The 20635-nt window shown below is 40.0% G+C and overlaps 1 protein-coding gene across 1 annotated transcript in view; it reads left to right on the top strand.

Moving 5' to 3' along the window:
- Nucleotides 1-20635, top strand: part of b4galnt4a (beta-1,4-N-acetyl-galactosaminyl transferase 4a) — a 149399-nt gene that overhangs the window by 91334 nt on the left and 37430 nt on the right. The window contains exons 6-7 of the mRNA XM_005471011.4: nt 1739-1839; nt 13781-13848. Of these exons, the coding sequence (XP_005471068.1) occupies nt 1739-1839; nt 13781-13848 (169 nt within the window). The remainder of the gene's footprint in view (nt 1-1738; nt 1840-13780; nt 13849-20635) is intronic.

Raw genomic sequence — 20635 nt, 5'->3', positions numbered from 1 at the left:
ATGAAAGAAAGAGTCTGCTACTTCTAAAAGGTTTTTTAATACAACCTTGTATAAACAGTAACACATGGCTTATTACACTGTGTCAAAGGCTAGGTCAGAATGCATAAGCAGAGTGTAACCAAACAGCTTGTAGAACCACCTTTAACAGCAGCAACTTGAAGTAATTGTTTATCAGATGCTCACATTGCTGTGGAGGAATTTAGGCCCACTCTTATTTACAGTGTTTATTTGGGTTTCCAGGCACTGATTTATGCACAGCTCTCTTAAGATCCTGCCACAGCATTTGAGTCAGGTTGAGGTCTGAACTTTGACTGAGTCATTCCAACACCTTGATCCTTTTCTTTTTTCTGCCATTCGGTTATAGATTTGCTGCTGTGCCAATGTCCCAATTTCAGCCAAACTTTAGCTGTACCCTCCCCATTCCTGTGCTCAACAGTTAGTATGCTATGTTCATGCTGATATGCTGTACGCTTTGGTTGTCACCAAATGTAGTGCTGCGCATTGTGGCCAAACATTTTCATCCTGGTCTGGTCTGTCCATGCGCTTCAGAAGCCTTGTGGTTTGTTCAGGTGCAATTTTGCAATTTCTATGACCATTGTATGATTTGACCTTGGGGTGAATTTTCTGAGGTGTCCGCTCTTGGGAAGATTGGCAGCTGGCTTGAACGCTGTCCACATGTGAATAATGTTTTTCACTTCAGAATGATGGACTTTAAATTGTTTGGAAATGGCCTTATAACCCTTCCCAGATTAATGGGTACTAACAATTGCTTCTCTAAAATCATTGCCGAAGTGGAATTGAGTCTTTGGAGTGTGTTAACACACACAATAGTGCTCCAGACCAGAAAAACACACACACAAAAATACACCAAACCAAAACTTCTGCTTTTATAAGGGTGGTCACACTTGATCAGTTTAATCAAGGGCATTTGATTAGGCGCACATGGCTGCTACTCACCCTCTTAATCACTGTGGAAATAGTGAGATTATACCTTGTTTTACTAATAGCAATTCTACATTTTAGCTTATTTTAGTCAGATAAATAATCAGTGCAGCAACATTGTTAGAAATCTGTATTCACTGGGTTGCTGGGTTAGCTCAGTTTGTTGAGCAGGCGACCACGTGCCATATGGCTGAGAGCGGCCAGCCTGGGTTCAAGTCCGGCCCACGGCCCTTTGCCGCATGTCTGCCCCTGCTTTCACTGTGTCTATCAAATAAAGCTGAAAAGGCCCCCCCCCAAAAAAACTGTATTTACAGGTATGTCCACCTGTGTTACGCTTAATTGTGCATTTTTATAGATAATAGTATATATGAATTTGCATGTCGATCCACAAGAACAAATCATAGATAATCTGACTGTGTGGATACCATTTCGATTTTATTCTGCTCTTAGGATGAGTCCACATTTGAAAACTAAGATCACTGTCTCTCAGATTACTGATTACTCATGAACGTGTAAACATTTATGAGGAAAGATAACAAATAAATACAATTTGTCACTATTCTGAGATTACCTATAAACTAAAAGACAATGTTTGTGAACTCCACTTACTGCGCCCCGTGTTCTCACTGTTTTGCATGTCATCTATGACTACTGCTCCCGGCAGGGGCACCACATTTGTGGTGCGTTTTATTTTGCACATTTCTTATGAAATTCCTCCCTGCGTGATTATACTCTCTTAGATCATACATATCTACTTCCACTAGCACACACTTTGATCATGTTTTCTCCCTTCCAGGTGATTTCCAGTTCTCAGTATCATCAGACGATAACTCTGAGTTCTGGCTGAGCCCTGATGAGAGTCCTCTTAATGCCAGACTGCTGGTCTATGTAGGACAGGTAAGCAACAAACTGTGATACACTTCTGAATATTATTTGAAACACACAGAGGGTCACTCCATTTAAAATCAGCAGGGCCCCTATATTCTTTATAGTTTACGATTCAAAGGAAACCCATTTAGTACAACCCATTTTTCAATACTCTGCTGTTTTTAAATGGCATTGCTTAGCAACAAGCTGTTACTGCAGGAAGAGCCTGAATCTTCTGGGGCCTAAATTCAACCTCTTAATGTCATGACCTAAATAGTAAAACACTTAGTATAATATATACCTCTAGGGAAGTTCATCCATAGTACAGTTTGCGCAGGAAAGCCAAACCTTAATCATTAGACTATATAGTGACTTTATTATCTGATAGGATATTCAGGTGACAGTGACTCATATCTCTAAATGGCTTCTAATGGATTTTATTTCTCTCATATACGGCTATGCACACTATGACAGATCAGGCAAGTATAACTATGATTAACTGCAATTCTTGTGGAATCACAGTTACTGTTGAGACTTTAAAGGGTCAAAGCTATTACTCTAAAATGATGCCATCTAAAATCGTTGCTGAGATGTGAGTAAGAGCATCCAGCTCTGACCACACCTCAACATAAGCCTTTAATTCTGCCAGAGTTCAGTGATACAGCAACAGCAGGGACAATGAGCGATTTGACCTTGTTCGTCTTTAGTAATCACCCGCTCACCTCATGTCACCATCCTAACACCGAGGCTATCACTCACCTCCCCAACACACAGCTCAAAATACAGTGGACTTAAATCCTCCTGTAGAACATCCTGTGAAAAATCGTTTTCCTTTCCCATCTATCCTTGAAGTACCCTCTGCCCGCAATTGAATAAAAGTCAAGCTGTGCTGCTGCCGCTGCCTCTGCTAATAAAGTTTTCTCTGTGAAACCCTCTGAAAGATTTAAGAAGGGAAGGATGCACGAGGTTGCACAATATTTGAACTGCACCATATGAGTGCTCTCAGCAAATATGTGTTAAGAGCAAAGGTCCAGCGATGGTGCCATCTGTATTCCAACAGGATGCGAGATGTCACCAGGTTCCATGGGAGCTGAGATTAATTGGCTGCTAGAGAATATTGATGTGACATTTAGCAGTGGAGAAATATCATCTAGGTAATGGCAGAGGAGCAGCATTATGGCTAAGGATCATTCATCCTGCCACCGGCTGACAGACAGGTCTCACTGCCTTCCCAGTCTCCAGAGACACTTTGTGTTTCACGGATAAAAATCTAAATCTTTGCTCCGTTCAAACCATCTGCATGAGCTTAGGTGGAAAAAGACTTTATTTAAATTTTCTCTTACTGCAAGTTTTTTTTTCTTTGAAAGAGGATTTGAAGTAGTCAGATTTTTCCCAACTTTTAAGAGTTTGTGTTTCATATAGCACATACACTTTACACCCTGAGGAGACATGCGCTGCTGTTCTCTGCTTGCTACAAAGCCTGCCCATAAGACTTTTAAGAGCTCTAATACACAATTTATTTATGTTTTTTTAAAGTTATTTCAAACCAGATAATAATAAAATAACTCAATTTTAGCTTGTTTTTAATTTTCTGCAGATTAAATATAGATTGAAGGCAGAGGTTATTCTTCAGCCACTTCTGTGTTGTGTTATAAAACACACAAATGTCACATTTACGGCAGTGTCTCTTTATAAAAGACTGAAAAAATATTGTTTTTCTAATCTTACCGTGCATGCAAAGACACTGAATTCTAAATTCACCCATTCACTGACACAATATAGAAAGTATACTACAGTTTTTTTTCTGTTCATACCACATTTTTCCAATCCCAAATACACATACCGCTGGACACACCAGGGCACTCTTTTTTTCGTTTTTTTTTCTTGGGGTCGTATCTTGCCCAGAGATCGGAGGAGCCCCAATAACCCCAGTTGGCATACCTTGTAAACTTCTGTCCAAATGGATTGCACACCAGTGATAAATACACTGATTGACAGACAACTGTGTGTGAAGGATCCAGCAAGCCCAGATCTTTTTTATTTGAATAAGCTTCCTAGTGTGCGCTGTTGTTTGAGGCTAGTGCCTTCAAATGGAAACGCCAATGACTAGCAAATATATGTTTAAAAGTATAATTCGAATGTGCTCCCACAAGGCATTTAACATGTGATGAAAAATAGGGAGCTGAAGTGTTTCTGCACTGTTTCCATGGTGACCCCTGTCAGTATTTTCTTGTCTTCCAAATATTACACAAAAGAAGATAATGGTTTAATCTTGAGATGTATATTTCTGTTATTCTCAAACATATATAAAACATTCAAAAAGTAAGCTTCAGTCCTAGTTCCTGTATACGTCATCTCAAATCCACAGAAATGCATACAGCACCAGTGGATCTCCAAAAAAATAGGATATTGTATTTTATATTAATCACACATCTAAACATGATTGTAATATTTCCATTATTTAAAAAAGCATTTACAATACAGAAATCTCCAGCTTCTGAAAAGTGTGTTCGTTTATACACTCAGTATCTGGCTGGGGTTGCTTTACCACAAATTACTGCATCAGTACAGTGTAGCATGGAAGCGATTAGTTTGCGGTCCTGCTGAGGTGTTACTGAAGCTCAGGTTGCTTTGATGACAGCAGCTCGTTTGTATTTTTGGGTCGGCTTCTCATCTTCCTCTTGACAACAAACCAGAGATTCTCTGTGGGTTTCAGGTCAGGTGAGTCAGCTGCCCCATCAACCACCATAATAACACATTCAGCAAATCATTTGGTAGGAGTTTTGGCACTGTGGGCACATTCGAAATCCTGCTGGAAAAGGAAATTGGCATTTCCATGAAGCTTGTTAGCAGATGGAAGGAAGTGCTCTAAAATCTTCTGGTAGATAGCTGTGTGCAGATGACATGGCACTCCAAATCATCACAGACTACAGAAACTTCACACTGGACATAAAAGACCTTGGATTCTGTCTCCGTTATTCCTCCAGACTTGAAGATGTTTATTTCCAAATAAAATGAAAAAAATTGCCTTCATTTGAAAAGAGGACTGTGGATCACAGAGCAGCAGTCCAGTTCTTTTTCTCCTTAGCCCAGATAAGAATGCTTCTGACATCTCTGGATCAGGAGTAGCTTGATATTAAGAATGCAACAGTTTATCCTGTTCCTTAAGATTTGTGTGACGGTGGCTCTTATTGCACTAACACCAGCCTCAGTCCAATCCTTCTGAATTTTCCCAGGTTGCTCAAATTGACTTCTCTTACCAATCAAGCCCATATGGAAAAGAAACAGTAAAAACTTATAAAAGACTTACATAAGATGTGGCCTACGTCATATAGTGAATCATATAAGGCTTATATGATTTACTCATGAAAGTGGCCACTTTCTCATTACTTTCATATATTCTTTTAATAAGTATCCAAAACATACAAGTTTCATTTATATGATTTTTCAAGGGAGCTTATATCTGTTTTCACTCTTGTATGCTTTTCATATAAGTTTCACAAAAGACAGATACAAACTTTATAAGATTTATATATATCTTTTCCATATGGGTGTCTAGGCAGTGATCATCCCCGTTGATTGTGCACCTTTTCCAGAAACACTTTCCCCTACCTGTCATCATAGCATTAACATGCTTTCATACAGCACTTTGCGAAGAGCCGGCCTTTTCCCCAGTAGACCTTGGCAATGTTTGTTATCTGGACTGTCAAGTTGCTCGGGTTTGCCCCTGATCGTATTTACCTGCTCTGAACTAGACCAAGACATACACAGTATTTGTATTGTTTGAGTGGTAATTTACTCAAATATTCTAATAATTTAAAATGCTGCATACTAAATGCTGTCAGCCAAAAATCATCCAAATGAAAACATAAAAACAGAAATATTTCACTTTATGACTTTATTAATATCGAATATTTTTTTTTTTAAAAAAACTTTAAAATATTCATATTTTTAGATGCTCTGCCTAAAAAAGAAATATATACGAACCTAAGTGAGAGAACAAAATCGACCTTGCGTCATGCTTGGTTCTGCTGCTGAGTCCCTTACATGCACCAGCTCCCTCTTCTCAATTTGTTGAAGTGCGATTGGTTGGGTACACTATTCTTATTAGAACACTTTCCATGTTCCTGCTGGGACATTATCTGTACGAATACGAATGAACTTAATGTGAGTGAGGATTATCCATTGTCCCGCCTTGCTGTTAATCATATTTTTGCCTACAGCTAATCTGTAATGAGATTTTCCTTCAATCAGAATGTCCAGACAGCTCCCGCAGAGCTTCCCACAGAACCAGCCCAGTCTTGTCTGATATTAAAAGGCCCTTATGAGCAGGAAACGGCACGTGTGCGAGGTTGTGTGTGCGCTCATGCCTTAGTGTAGTTCATGTTTGGTTGCACAGACACTTGGCGCAAATGGCAAATCAGCCACAATGTTTAAAACACCTATGTTATATTGTGTAGATCCCCCTTCCACAATGGGGCGCGATGTTGGCTCACCACAGATCCGGCTGCTTTCTGTTTATCTGCAGGATGTTCAATTGGATTGAGATTTGAGGAGTTTGGAGGCTGAGTGAATGTTTTAGAATTTTTGTGTTGTTCCTCGAGCCATTCCTGAGCAGTTTTTTTCCAGCTTTTGAGATGAAAGGTGGATGCTATGACATCTAATCTGTCTGGTTCAAAAAGCAGAGACAAAAATACACAGGCGCACAAGAAACTGGGTCAGGGAGCTGCGATCAATATGGGAGACTCAACAGCACCAGTAGCTTCTTATTCCCTGACAGACAAGACGTTGTCACTGTTGTAGGAGCATGCACCAATTCACAACTTTGCCCCACTCTACTAAAAACCAAGAAACTCAATTTGTAGAACAGCTGATAAGGAGATAAGATTGAAAGCATTTGGCTTTTTTCCTTTCTTTTTTCTACCACTTGGCCATATCGATTATAAGGAGGGATGAAATTAAGTCAGCTACTTTGACTTAAAATCACATAAAATCTCACCTAATCATATAAACGTTTAAAATAAAAGATGTTTGAAGTGTACTTATCCGGGGCTGTTTCTGCACTGTGCCGAACTCAGTGGCACAGCTTACTGGAACACCTAAATTGGAACAATGCCATCATTAATTTTAATAACATTTGTGGTTCTCCTGCTACAGTGAATAAAAATGTCTGCTACAACAATGGTTAATGAGTTTCAAATGCCCCATCGTTTTACCAGGTAGCAGCACCTGATCAAAAACACTGAATAGGATTTTGGATTAAAAGCGACAACACGCATATGATCAATTTTATTCTTTAGCCATGTAGAAAAAGCATTTTGACAGGGAAGAAAATAGATACACCCAGGTTTCAAATTTTAACATTGCTTGAGACAGGCAATCTATCACAGTACACAGCACGTCTGTGTCTGCTGTTATTCATGTTATAGTTACATACATGAATTTAAATTTACCTGATTTTTCCCTTCAATATCATCTTCTTCTGTATCTATGAATTGCTTTCAGGGCTACTGCTCCATTTATATTTCCCCCAAAATCCTGTGACCACTTGCCTATGCTGTGTAATTTCATCATGAACCTCACACTTGAGCAGAGAACAACTTCTCTGTCAAACTGACCTGTTGAGGACCTTCATTCATGATGACAGCTGAAACTGCTATCTCTCAGCTGCTAGGTTTACAGATTTCATGATGGGTATGCAATAACTAAACTCAAAGATGGTATATCAGGTTAGAGGCGTGACCATAAGCATGCTTGTCCTTTTTCACCCCCCTGGATCAGATGAGGGGTATGAGGGAGAACAGCCTCTGCATCTTCACTAAACTGCTGGCCAAATGTGTTTCTGTGGTGTTCTCATGTTCTCTAAAATGAACTGTAATGGTCACCACCTTGAAACTCTGGAGCAGATCCAGGGGGCATCCCAAAAGCAAAAAATATAAGTGGTCAGAATGCAGCTTTCACAGCAGCCAAGAACAGCAGCATTGCTGGAAGTTCTCCAGAGGTGAGCAAGGAGACGAGCTTGAAAAGAAGATTGGTCCAATTTAAATAGGGTTAAATTGTTAAATTGTTTTTATTATTTTTTTTCATCTTGATTCAACCAGCTGGCAAAACATGAGGCTTGAACTCACCATCAGTGTGGTTCGATATTAAAGAGTTTTCAAAAGTCTTCTACATTTTCTGCTGTGAACTAGCTTTTTCCATTCACACTATGAATTAATGGCATTAATGATGACGGCCACTGAACTGAGAGTCCTAAATGGAATGTGGCTATAATTAATATTAGTTAGAACTATGCTTTCCTGTTGTGACGCTTCGCAGCATGCCAAAATGTCTGTCGTGTGTGCAAACAGACTGATTAGTGATAGGCAGGAAATTGCTCAAGCTGAGTGTGAGAGAGGAATGATGCCTGAGCAGTAACAGGATATAGCTAAATCCCCTGTTAATAAGCATAGGTGCTTTAATGTATCATCAGCTTTGTCATACATTCAAAGAAAATGCAGCTGTATCCAAAAACATAAATAAGGTGTCTGTTAAATTTAAATATGTTTATAGCCAATACATGTAAAATGTCAGGATCGTTGCACTGGCACAATTTTCATTTTAAAGTCTTCTTTAAATGTCCCTTATTTTCTTTTGTTGCCAGTGTACTTAAATCGAATAAAAGCAGACATAAACAGTACGCACAGACCAATCCCGGTATGTCCTTGTGTCCACCTCTTCAGCAGTGCTGGTAAAAGGTTAAAGTGTGTTGAAGAACTTTTAGTCATTAAAATTTTGCAGTTTGGATTCAATTGAAAAAACACACTGAAGGCAAGACAGAATAAGAGAAAGAAAGCAGCGCTCACATTATATCACAGGTCAGCTGTTTTTCTATTACTTTTCTCGTCTTATATGGGCAGGGAAAAAAAGGAGTCTACGAGAGAAAAGGAGATGATAGAAAGAGGAGTAATGTCTCCATAGCTCCACTGCACACTCATATTTCTTTTATCTCTCGACCCTGTTTTGTGTTTCGCTTTTCAGTGTTTCAGGGCCAGTGGCCATCTGAAATTAGATTTCTTAAGTTACCCACATATGTGGGTGAGGTTCACACACAGATGCGCAGTGTGGGTGTTTGTGCCTGCTTTACAGATGAAAAAAAAAAAAGAGTGTACATAAGCATCCTATCTCTCTGGCTTCTTCGATCAATTTAAGTTTAAGAAATTGGATTGCCAAGTTTGCCAGCTTATTTTTTTTTATAGGGGACTTCAGAAGTAGAAGTACAATATGACAAAATGTAAGTGAGAAGGTGTGTTTTAAGGTGTAATATGAGTAGTGTGTGTGCCTGTGTGTGAGTAACCCCTCATCAATCTCTGGCTGCTTGCTTTCTGATTTACCTCTTCCCTGCTCTGGTGAGGAGATGCTGCCTTCACTAAGCAATGACTCATCCTTCAGTGAGAAAACATTTCTGTGTGTGTGCGTGTGTGTGTGTGTCTGTGTGTGTGTGTTATGCATGTCTGCATGTGCACCTTAAAAAACATCTGCTCCTTTCATTGGAGAGCTTTTGTATGGTATGTGTTTTGTCCTTATGTAAACACAATGCACACCATTGATTGATGTCTTTGTTAACATAAAAAAGAGACACAAAAAGACAATGAAATTAAAAATAAAAAGGCTTTAATTTTGGAATCTGTTCACCCTGACTTTGTTTTTATGAATCTGCATATTTTCAAAATCCTATATTTTGTTGAGCTGCTCAGAAAATAATCTAAACCATCATAAATTTTGCAGAGCATAAATAGTTGGAATTTTCCCTTTCAAAGGAAAGGATGACTGAGAACCTTCACAGACAATTTTCCCTTTCTTCAATGAAGAAAATACTTTAAGTACTTTAAGTATTACACACAACCTCCCTACCTGTATTGAAATAATCTCTATGTCTCATGGCACATAAAGGTTTAGATCTCCAAAAGTTGAATCTGTTCATCTGGACGTAGCGTTTTGTGGGAGAAACGTTTCGTCACTCATCCAAGTGACTTCTTCAGTCTCAGCTGACTGCAGGTTTCATCCTTCCGGCAGACAAGGATAGGTGCACAGTATTGCTAAACCAGAAAGACTATCATGAGAAGATTTTGTCACTACTCAGTGATGAAAATACCTATGAGTCCCTGAAACGAGACCCAGGAAGTGGCTACAGGAAGAGGGTGATAGACTGTCTGAAGCAGTTAGAACAAGACAAGGCTATTGACCGGACCTCATACCACAGGCTGTACCCAGGGGAGTCTACACCAAGTCTGTATGGTTTACCGAAAATACATAAGCAGGGTGCACCTTTAAGACCGATTGTCTGCATGATCAACTCTGTCACCTATAACATCTCCAAGTTTCTGGCTTTGATCCTCAACCCGCTGGTGGGCAGCTCTGAACGCCACATCCAGAACACCCTGGATTTTGTTGAGAAGGTGAGAGATGTCATTATGGAGGCAGATGAAACCATGGTCTCGTACGACGTTACATCTCTCTTCACTTGCATCCCAGTCACGAAGCGTTGGAGGTAGTCCGTAAGAGATTACAGGATGACACCAACCTCAGCAACAGGACCACTCTCAGCATCGACCAAGTGTGTTTGCTTTTGGAACTGTCTTCATTCAACCTACTTCACATACAAGGGTCAGTTCTACAGGCAGAAACATGGGTGTGCCATGGGCTCCCCAGTTTCACCCATCGTGGCCAATTTGTACATGGAAGAAGTGGAAAAGAGGGCTTTGCTATCCTACGCTGGAACACCACCAAGCCATTGGTTCAGATATGTGGATGACACCTGGGTGAAAATCAAATCTCAGGATACCACAATTCACGGATCACATTAACTCGGTGGACCGACACATCAAATTCACCAGGGAGGATATGAAAAGTGGCAGGTTAGCCTTCTTAGACTGTGAGATTTCCATCAGTAATGGGGGACATCTAAAAGCTGACGTGTACCGTAAACCTACGCATACGGATCAGTATCTAAGGTTTGACTCTCATCATCCACTGGAGCACAAACTCGGTGTCATCAGGACGCTACAACACAGAGCGAACACCATCCCCACTGACACAGCGGCCAGGGAGGCAGAAGAACAGCACATCAAGAAGGCCCTGAGTAAATGTGGTTATCCCAGCTGGACTTTTGTCAAAGCTGGGAAGGCACCTAAAGAAAGCTCCAGCCGATCCAGGAGAGAAGGACAGCCGCCGTCCAGGCGAAAACCTGTAGTGATCCCATATGTGTCAGGAGTATCGGAGCGGTTGAGACGCATTTTTTCTAAACACCGGGTCTCTGTGGCTTTTAAACCCCAAAATACGCTGCGCCAAAAACTGGTCCACCCCAAGGATCGGGTCCCCCGACACAAACAGAGTAACATAGTGTACGCTGTTAAGTGCCAGGAGGATTGCCAGGATTTATACATCGGGGAAACCAAACAACCTCTAGCGAAGCAGATGGCACAACACAGAAGAGCAACCTCGTCAGGCCAGGACTCTGCAGTCTATTTACACCTACAGGCCAGTGGACACTCTTTCAACGATGAGGATGTACACATCCTGGACAGGGAAGAACGCTGGTTTGAGCGCGGAGTCAAGGAGGCCATTTACGTGAAAAGGGAAAGACCATCTCTGAATCGAGGAGGGGGCCTAAGGCTACATCTTTTGCCATCTTACGATGCTGTGATTGCAGCCATTCCCCAACTCTCTGTGAATGGTACTCATGGCCATTGATCAGTGTTCTTTGATCAGTGGGTTTTGGTCAGTGATTGTTGATCAATGGTCATGAGAATTTGCATAATTATGATTAAGGAACTGACCTCCCAGCCCATTGTTCCTTCAGTGGGCTGGTTTCAGTCATTATGCAAATGTACTGTTTATAAGATTGGGGAAACCTGCAGTCAGCTGAGACTGAAGAAGTCACTTGGATGAGTGACGAAACGTTTCTCCCATAAAACGCCACATCCAGATGAACAGATTCAACTTTTGGAGATTTACTTTCCTGGACGATGGAGAATGCATCAAGACATAAAGGTTTAGAGCTCAAAGCACGGGGTAAATATAATCCCAGTTATATAAAACCAAGTTTAACTCCAAAAATTCCATTTACTTTGGAAATAAATTGAATGTCTGTAGAGATATAATTTAATGATTTCTTGTATGCTCCCTCAGAAGGTTTCCTGCATGTCGAGTCAGCACTAGATGACATGACTTGGTGAGATATTTTTTCGGTGCTGTCTCTGCTGTGTGATAGCTTTCTATTTTACCTTTTATTTTCAGGAAAAAAACCCCTGAAAGAAGGAGAGTATAACATAAACCGTGCAAGTACAGTAATAGGGGCATTTTCAATAGTGTCTTCTCATAGGTTGACTATTTCAATTTAGTGCTGCATTTTTCACCAATTTCCTCTGCTTTGAAAAATTTTACACTTCTGCGGAAATGCCTTGTGTAGTCACATAAAACTTGTGAGTTATTTTAACTGTCATGGAGGTCGGTTACTAACTGTCGAAAGTAATAGAAGCATGTGTGGAATTGTTGTGACTGATAAAACTGTAAATAATAGGTATAACAGATCAAACGGTTAGCCGGAACATCTGGTATCCAGCGGCACAATTTTACAGTTAACAGACATTCACTCTGTAGGATGTCATATCCACATGGCAGATTTTAGCTTACCAGCATAAGAAGTGAGCCTTTCTTTTTTATATACCATACAAAAACCAGCTGACACACAACATTCAAGTACGGTAAGAAGTTGGCACAAAAAATATGAGGACAAAGTTTGTTATGGTTGTTTCCAGTAAATGCTCACGTAGATGTTTGTAGCTTCATCTTTAATCCAAAGGTACTGGAGTACTCTGCTAAGTGCTCGGTTAGCTAGCTTCCCTGATATTCACTTTCAGTGACCTAACTCCTACCGGAGGAATATTTGAAGAGATGTTGGTGTGAATATGCACTGTGGCAGCAAGATGCTGTGGGCTTCAGAGTTGAAAGCACAGTAGCACACATTGTGTCCTCCTCCTCTCTACCCAGTAGCCTCACAAAGACTCTCAGAGGCGTCAGCATTGCCAGGGGCCTGATTGGCTTTGGACAGGCTGCATGGTTTTAAGGTTTATTATCATAGGGACTCTCCTTTCATGCCAGCGAACACATTCAGATATGCCACTGTACAATTGCCATTTTGATTTGTTTGTGTATGCATGTGCATCACTATATGTTTTTCTCTGTGAACATGTATTGTGTAACACAGATTGAGGATCAACAGCTATTTACTGTCTCTTTTGATTTGTTAGCACCACTCACAACAATGTCTTTTGACCCGTCTCAAACTCAGTAGTGGCCAACACAAACAATTAAAGACATACCCACTGTGATCTTAGTTTTATTCTTTCATTATGGATCAGCAACAGCAGGGGCCCTAATTACTTGTGTTGGCTTGCTGAGAGAATGAATGGGCACCGACTCAACCACAGGGCCAAAACAGGAACCCCAGGGGTTTAGATGAGCTGGCTTCTCAGAGTCAGCATTGGCAGGGAATCTGACTTCCTCTATTTCTGTCTGTTTATTGTCATTAGTTCTCATTTGTTAGCTCACTTTGCCTTTCCAAACTTTCCTTCTGATTGACTCTTCCTGTTGTTTTGGGATGTATTAGCTTGTTTTCCCGTTTTCTTTTCATTTGTGTTGCTAACCAGGGAGGCAGTCAGGATCTTTTGGTGTCCTTTGCGATCCACCGATCCAATTTCTGACTTAAAAATACGTTAAGGACATCCACCTACTAGCTGAGACACCAGTCTCTGTCAGTACTCAATGAAGATAAAGTTGGTATTTTATTTAGCACACAGTTGATTTCTAAAAAGATTTGCAAACTAAACTGAATTTTTCATACTGCTCTGAGGCTTGTGGAGCCCTTTTCTCTTCTCCAGCTTGTCTTAGACTTCTCTCTGACCTGTGTCTTCTCTCTTCTGTATTGCAGCTGGGGACAGAGTGGACCGCTCCAGGCGAGTTTAGCAAGTTCAGGTCCCAGTCTTCGAAGTCTGTGCAGTAAGTACCTCTGACAACCACACATGTATCAGGATGGCAAAATGATTTCACTTTCTCAGCAGTAGAGAGACCAAAAGGGCACAAGCATCTGATGGAGGATCTCCCAGGAAAGGTTTTGCCGGATGTTTTGTTAGTTTCACCTTGTAAACCTGTCCGTGTGTGTGTGTATTTGTGTCATCATAGCAAAATGCAGTCTGTATACACTGTAGTGGGAAGTACCTAAACACAATTTGGAATACTTGAAAGCTGTTAGCAAGACCATATATGTACTAAGAGTCAGGATGTCAACATCTAGTCTTCCATGGTTGTTTCTGTTAAATAGTCTCTTTACTTGTTAAGTAGCAGTCTGCAGCAATTGCTGTATTTGCACATTAATATTACTCTACAACCTCATTTATAGCAATAAAGGTAAACTCTATGTAGATGCAGGTATTATCAAGGAACATGATTTTTGGTACTGGTTTCTTTTTGCAGTCTGACCACAGAACGGTTGTGTTTGTATAGGTCAGGCGTGGGGGAACTCCAGGCCTCAAGGGCCGGTGTCCTGTAGGTTTTAGCTGTGTCCTTGACCCAACACAGCTAATTTATATGGCTAAATTACCTCCTCAACATGTCTTGAAGTTCTCCAGAGGCCTGGTAATGAACTAATCATTTGATTCAGGTGTGTTGACCCAGGTTGATGTCTAAAACCTGCAGGACACCGGCCCTTGAGGCCTGGACTTCCCCACCCCTAGTACAGGTTTTGCTTCCTATGGAGAGCAAAGGAAGAAAGGCATTTACCAAAATGCAAACTTGAAACCATCAGCCAATTTCTGACAAGATTACATTCATAAACAATAACTGGCACATAGAACAGGAAGCCTTGGTCCTGCAACCCTACACCACAACTCAGGAGGCTTTTTCTCTCACATATAAGAAGAAAGTGTTCCCTGGAGACTGAAGAGCAGATCTTCTATGCCTGTTTTGTATGCATGCTAGTACCTTTATCTATAGATGAATTACCATACTGTATAAGGAGTGCTCTCAAGTGTCGACAGTCTTAATCCTGAAAGTACTCTCTCTCTCTCTCAGTAAATGTAAGATGGAGAGGCATTAAACTATCCAGTCCTCGACACATCTTTCTCCCTAATGTTTACATGACGACTCAGTGAGTTCTTGGGCCACACCCATCTTCAAACTCTCCTTTAATATTGATCTTTAAGTTTTCAGACTCCATCTTCCATGGTTGTGAGACTCAGGTTGACAAGCAAATAGACAGCTGACAAAGTACTCAAAGCTGCTTCTTTTGTCGTAGTAGTTCTACACTACACTAGCTGTCTCCAGAACCCAATTTTTATGACAACAGAGACATACAGACAGCCACAGATTCACAAAGTGAACATAATATCTGCCACATTGTGATTGTAAGCACTTATCTGCATCCACTTTGCTTCTAAAGTCATTGTTAAGTTCATATGATTATGCAGGAGAACAGATTCTAAAAGCTCTTGTTCCTTTGGGTTGCCTCATTTGCCTGACTGAATGAAGCACAAGTGTTGGCCTAAATTATTCAAATCACTGGTGTTTAGGGTGAAGTTAAGGGATACTTGGATCTTTTAAATGTAACAAATTAGGTTATGAACAATTATAACAACTTCATACCGTGGATGTAGAAAGAAAGCGCACGCTCTTTTTGTGGGGTTCTTTTTGTCTTAGTTCTTAACAAGGCATAAAATTAGACATGAACAACAATACATGATGTATTACACCATGTAATTATTGGTTTAACAAAAATAAGCCAAAATGCAGAAGCGGTGAGTGCAAAAACTAAATACTCTCCGTGATTGAATAGCTTTTATAGTTGCTTTGAGCAGCAATAACTTGAAGCAACTTAAAGTAATCTTTTTATTTAATCCATCTCTTATGTCATTGTGGAGGAATTTTGGCCCACTCTTCTTTACAACATTGCTTTGGTTTATTCAAGTGTGTGACAATTCATTTATGCACAGCTCTCCTAAGGTCCCAACACAGCCTTTCAGTTGGGTTGAAGTCTGGCCTTTGTCTGGGCCACTGCAACACTTTAATTCTTTTCTTTTTCAGCCGTTCTGTTGTAGATTTGCTGCTGTGCTTGGGATCATTGTCCTGTTGCATGACCCAGTTTGCCCAAGGCTTTAGCTGTCAGATAGATAACCTCACATTTGACTCTAGAATACTGTAGATAGTGGACAAGGAGTTCATTGTTGACTCAATGACTGCAAGGTGTCCAGTTCCTGTGGCTGCAAAGAAAACAAAAACCAAAATAATGATCCCTCCACCACAGTCCTGACAGTATAAAGTGTTTGTGCTGTTATGCTGTGTTTGGTTTTCACCAAAACTGGTACTGTGCAATATGGAGATGCAGCATCTCCACTTTGCTCTCATCTGTCCAAAGAAAAAGTATTTGTTCAGATAGCAAATCTAAACCATGCTGCCATGTTCTTTTTAGAGAGAAGAAGCTTTCTACTAGAAAGCCAAACAAATATATATTTTCAGTCTTCTTTTAATTGTACTGTCATGTCTTTAACATTTAACATGCTAACTGAGGCCTTCAGACTCTAACATTTCTCTGAACATTGCTCAGTCTGACCTTGGGATGAATTTGCAGAAACGTCCACACCTGGATTTGAAATTGTTTGGAAATTATCATATAAACATATTACCATATAACCCAACTAATTGGCAGGAACAATTGCTTCTTCGAGAGCATTGCTGTTGTCTTTACTCTTTGGCATTGTTTTAACACACACCTGAATACTCCAGACCAGCAAACCGCTTAAAACGTCTGTGTTTATAGAGGCGTTCACACTTTCTGATGAAAAAAATGAGTTAATCAAGGCAATTTGATTAGCAGCACATGGCTCCTATTTACCCTCTGAATTGCTTTGAAAGCCATAAGGGTGTACTGAGTTTTCTACCCACTGCTTCTGTTAATAAATAATGATTTTTTTTAAATTATCTCTTGGTATGTAAAACCTTAGACTAAACAGGGTGTACTTTTTTTTGCCATTACTGTATGCTTGATAAATGATTGCTTAGCTGACTCGGGGGAAAAGTGACTGTGATTTTATAAGGCGTACTAATAGCCACATAGTGCACTATATGTTCAAATGACTGAACTATGTTGAAAAAAGACAGTGACAGGACATATAGTGTGATAACATCAGAAGTGTTGGTTGGAAGTGTAAATGGACCTCTAAGGTGACGCTCTAAGTCAGTGTAGGTGTTCAGTTAACACTGACAAATGTCTCACTGGATCTAGTGGAAGTTCAGTCATGACTGTGTCTGAATTTACAATATGAGGTAATTTACTGCTATTAAAATGACCAACTTTGAAATCATAGCTTTATCACACATTACTGAAACATACACCATACATGCATAGAAAAATCAGAGGCCCAGATTATTCCCATCCCACTGTTTTTAAAATTCAGTTGTAAAGTAAAAATACTGAACGTCATACTTCCAAACGCAGCTCTATATTATGATTAAAGATAATAATGATACTATGAAAATCAGTCATGCTGCTTGCCATTTTATTTCCTCAGTGTGATGGTTCCATTATCAAAAGGAACCACATCCCAAGCTATGAAAACCCAATGAGATGTCACACATTCAGGGAATATGTTTCACGCGGCCTGTACATTCTTTATATTGATTACAGTATTGATTTTACATTACAGTTTATTCAGCCTGACTCTCTCCATCACACCAGTGTCTAATCATATATTGAATTCTCATTGTTACTGGTGGTGAATTTTTTCTTGTTTTTCGTAAAGCTATACCCACGCACACAGTTTAGTCTCTTGTGTGTTTGTACAGTCTGTTCTTATTCCAGGTCTTCATGACAAAACAGTGGTACTGTGGTTCTTGGCTGGAAGTTACACATACGTAACACCTCAGTGTGTGTGCTTTTAAATTGTGTTTGCTTTGGAGGTTTCGGTAGGTTATCGTCACGGTTTGTGCCTACATGCTTTTGTTTTTTGGCAGGTTTGTTATGTGTAGGTTGTTTTTGTGACGGGATAAAACCAAACCATAATACTGAAGTCATTTTTATTCATGAATGCTGTATGTGCAAGTGTTACTTTATCTCCGTGCGTAGGATTAACTGGGTCTGGTTAGCACAGAAAGCTCACCAGCCTACAAGGGAGAGCAAAGAGGTGACAAAAATGAAATAGAAGAAGAGACAGGAGGATGCGGTTGAAAGTTTTTCTATTTTCTTTTCCTGTCTGACAAGTATATTGCAGTCTCCCACAATAACAAGACAACAACAAAGCAACCAAGCGTGGAGGCAGATTATGACAGGAACATTAAAAAGGTTGTGCAGCAGAGGAATTTGGGTGTGACACTTCAAGTTTTGTGACCTGTTACTGTGTTTTTGCACGTGAATTTATTTTGCATCTGCTTAAAAGAATATTTTGGGTGCGTTGTTGTTATTTTTTTAAAATTATGCCAGTCAAGGGGAAGTGTTCAAGAGAACAAGGCTGGACGGCGCATTGTCTATCCCACTGAAATCTGATATAACGATGATTAACACCCAGCAGTTGTTGCCTTCATCTACCTCTCCGAAAGCGTTTAATGTTTCCTGGCCTTGATGTGTAAAGTGATTTATGATTTCTCTGTCATGTCATTATTTATTTATTTATTTTTGTTCTTTCCAGAGATGAAGCAAGTTGAAAATTGTGGGCTTTTGAGCTTGATAACTGAAGTCAAATCTATTTTGATTTTATAGCTGCTCACTTTCACTTGCTTTAGAGGAGCCCTGTCAAAGAGGACATGAAAGTCAGGTTTAATATAATTATACAAAATCTGTTTTGCTATTTCATGTGTGGGTGTGCATGAGAACATGTTCATACTTTTGCATGCAAAAAAATACAGGCCTGTCTGCATTAATGTGAATGTGCTTGTTAAATACTGCGCTATTTGAAAGTCTGCTCTGCAGCTAATGGCTTTATTGTGGGACCTCAAAGCAAAAAACAATTTATTTGTCATTTTCCGCATGTTCCCCGTGCTGCCCCGTGCAACTTGCATCCCTCACACACCATTGCACTCGATCTGTTTGTGGCAGGATATCCTCCCAAACGTGGCAAATGTGTGCAGAAGGATTAATTGCCTTGCCTTCATAAAAAGGTATTCTTCAAATTGTATGGGATGGAATTGAAATGAGCAAATGAGCAGTGCAGAAGAGAATAACATATCACTTTCTGTCTATTTTTTCTTTAAAAAAAAAAGAGACAATGTGAGCAGCTGTTATTATCGCTCATTAGATTTTATCACCTGGTAATTTCAAAGATCTGTAAACCTGATAAAATCAAGGAATAATCGAACAAAACGAAATGATTTCAGTGTTCCCGGGTTTTTATTACACTCAATTTTGTAGATGGGCACTGTGAAAATTATAAGTCATTACACATGAGGCCCTTGTCAGCCTGATCTTCTTGTACAATTTGTTATTGGAGAATAAGTTCAGGGCCATTTGAGCCTATTTACAGACTTCATTCTGCCATAGCTAAGTTCTGCACAAAGCCTTAATCAAAACTGCAATTTAAAACAGCTCTCACACTGTGCTGCTGTTCTTGGTTTTATTCATGGTGGGCTCAGAACTAGATGGAATGAGACAGAGCTATATTAAAATGGAGCCTAAAAGAACGGAGTCAAACGGTACAGAGCAGAACAGAGCTAAACAGAGAGCAGCCGTCAGAAATGCAATTGAACAGAGGAGAGCAGAGTGAAACACAGACACTCCTACGTTAGCAAGGTTGTTTCGTTTTTTTCACACTCTGGACTGTGGTTATTTATATGTCTTGGTTCATTGGACCTGTACAGCAGATTGTAGTAGAGTTGAGTGAACAGTGACTAATGGCGGCTGCAGGGCTGAATCATATTGTCAGGGAATGAAACATATTGTTGTTGAGAGGTTCACTTTAAACACTTCACTTGGCTGTTGGAGGTCTCCATACAATGCAATCAGAGGCAACTGCAACTAGAAAACGTACATCCACAGACTTAAGCATATTCAAATAGATGGACAGGCGCACATAAAACAGATAAAATCAAGCACGTAGTTATCTTGGATATCGCGCTTTCATCTGCACTACCTTGGTCTAAACTCTGCCACATCTTTCCCTTCAGGGATCGCTCACGTTTGTTGCTCGTTTTTTGTGGTCCACTCCTTCTCTCTTGCTGAACCTCGTGTCATAGTGACAATAACAGTGCAACACTGAATTAAAAGCAGTAAAAGGGGAAGAAGTAGGAATGCTTTCTCTGTGTGCATGCAGTTCAAAGACCAGCTGGAGTGATGGTTTTCTCACATGTTGGCCTTCCTGTTGCCATGAAGTGTGGAAGTTCATCCTAGGTGGCAGTTTTAATAGATGTCATCCACAGTCATCTACACCACCTGGCTATCAACTCCTGGAGGTGATGACTCATGCTATTAGTGAGCGGGTGTATTTGTGCGTACGTGTCATGCACATGCATTAGGGGTGAAATTGTTTCTTCTGAATTTTAAATATGATTTGAGCTTATTAAAACTTGAAAATAGAGGGTGTTGGTATTCTCTTTCAGCCCTCTCCTTGCTTTCAAAACACTTTTTAGTTCCTCATTAAAATAGATCCAAGTGAGGATTTGTGTAAGCATATCATCAAATGAATTATAGTACCACCACTAAAACAGATTTTTAGATTTCTGGTGACATGCTCGTTTTTTGGAACACAATATAAATAATATTTGATCATCATTTGACAGCTACTCTTTTATTTGTGAAGAACAATAG

This window comes from Oreochromis niloticus, linkage group LG7, assembly GCF_001858045.2.
Source record: "Oreochromis niloticus isolate F11D_XX linkage group LG7, O_niloticus_UMD_NMBU, whole genome shotgun sequence".
NCBI classification, from domain to species: domain Eukaryota; kingdom Metazoa; phylum Chordata; class Actinopteri; order Cichliformes; family Cichlidae; genus Oreochromis; species Oreochromis niloticus.
This window is presented reverse-complemented; position numbering and strand designations above follow the sequence as displayed.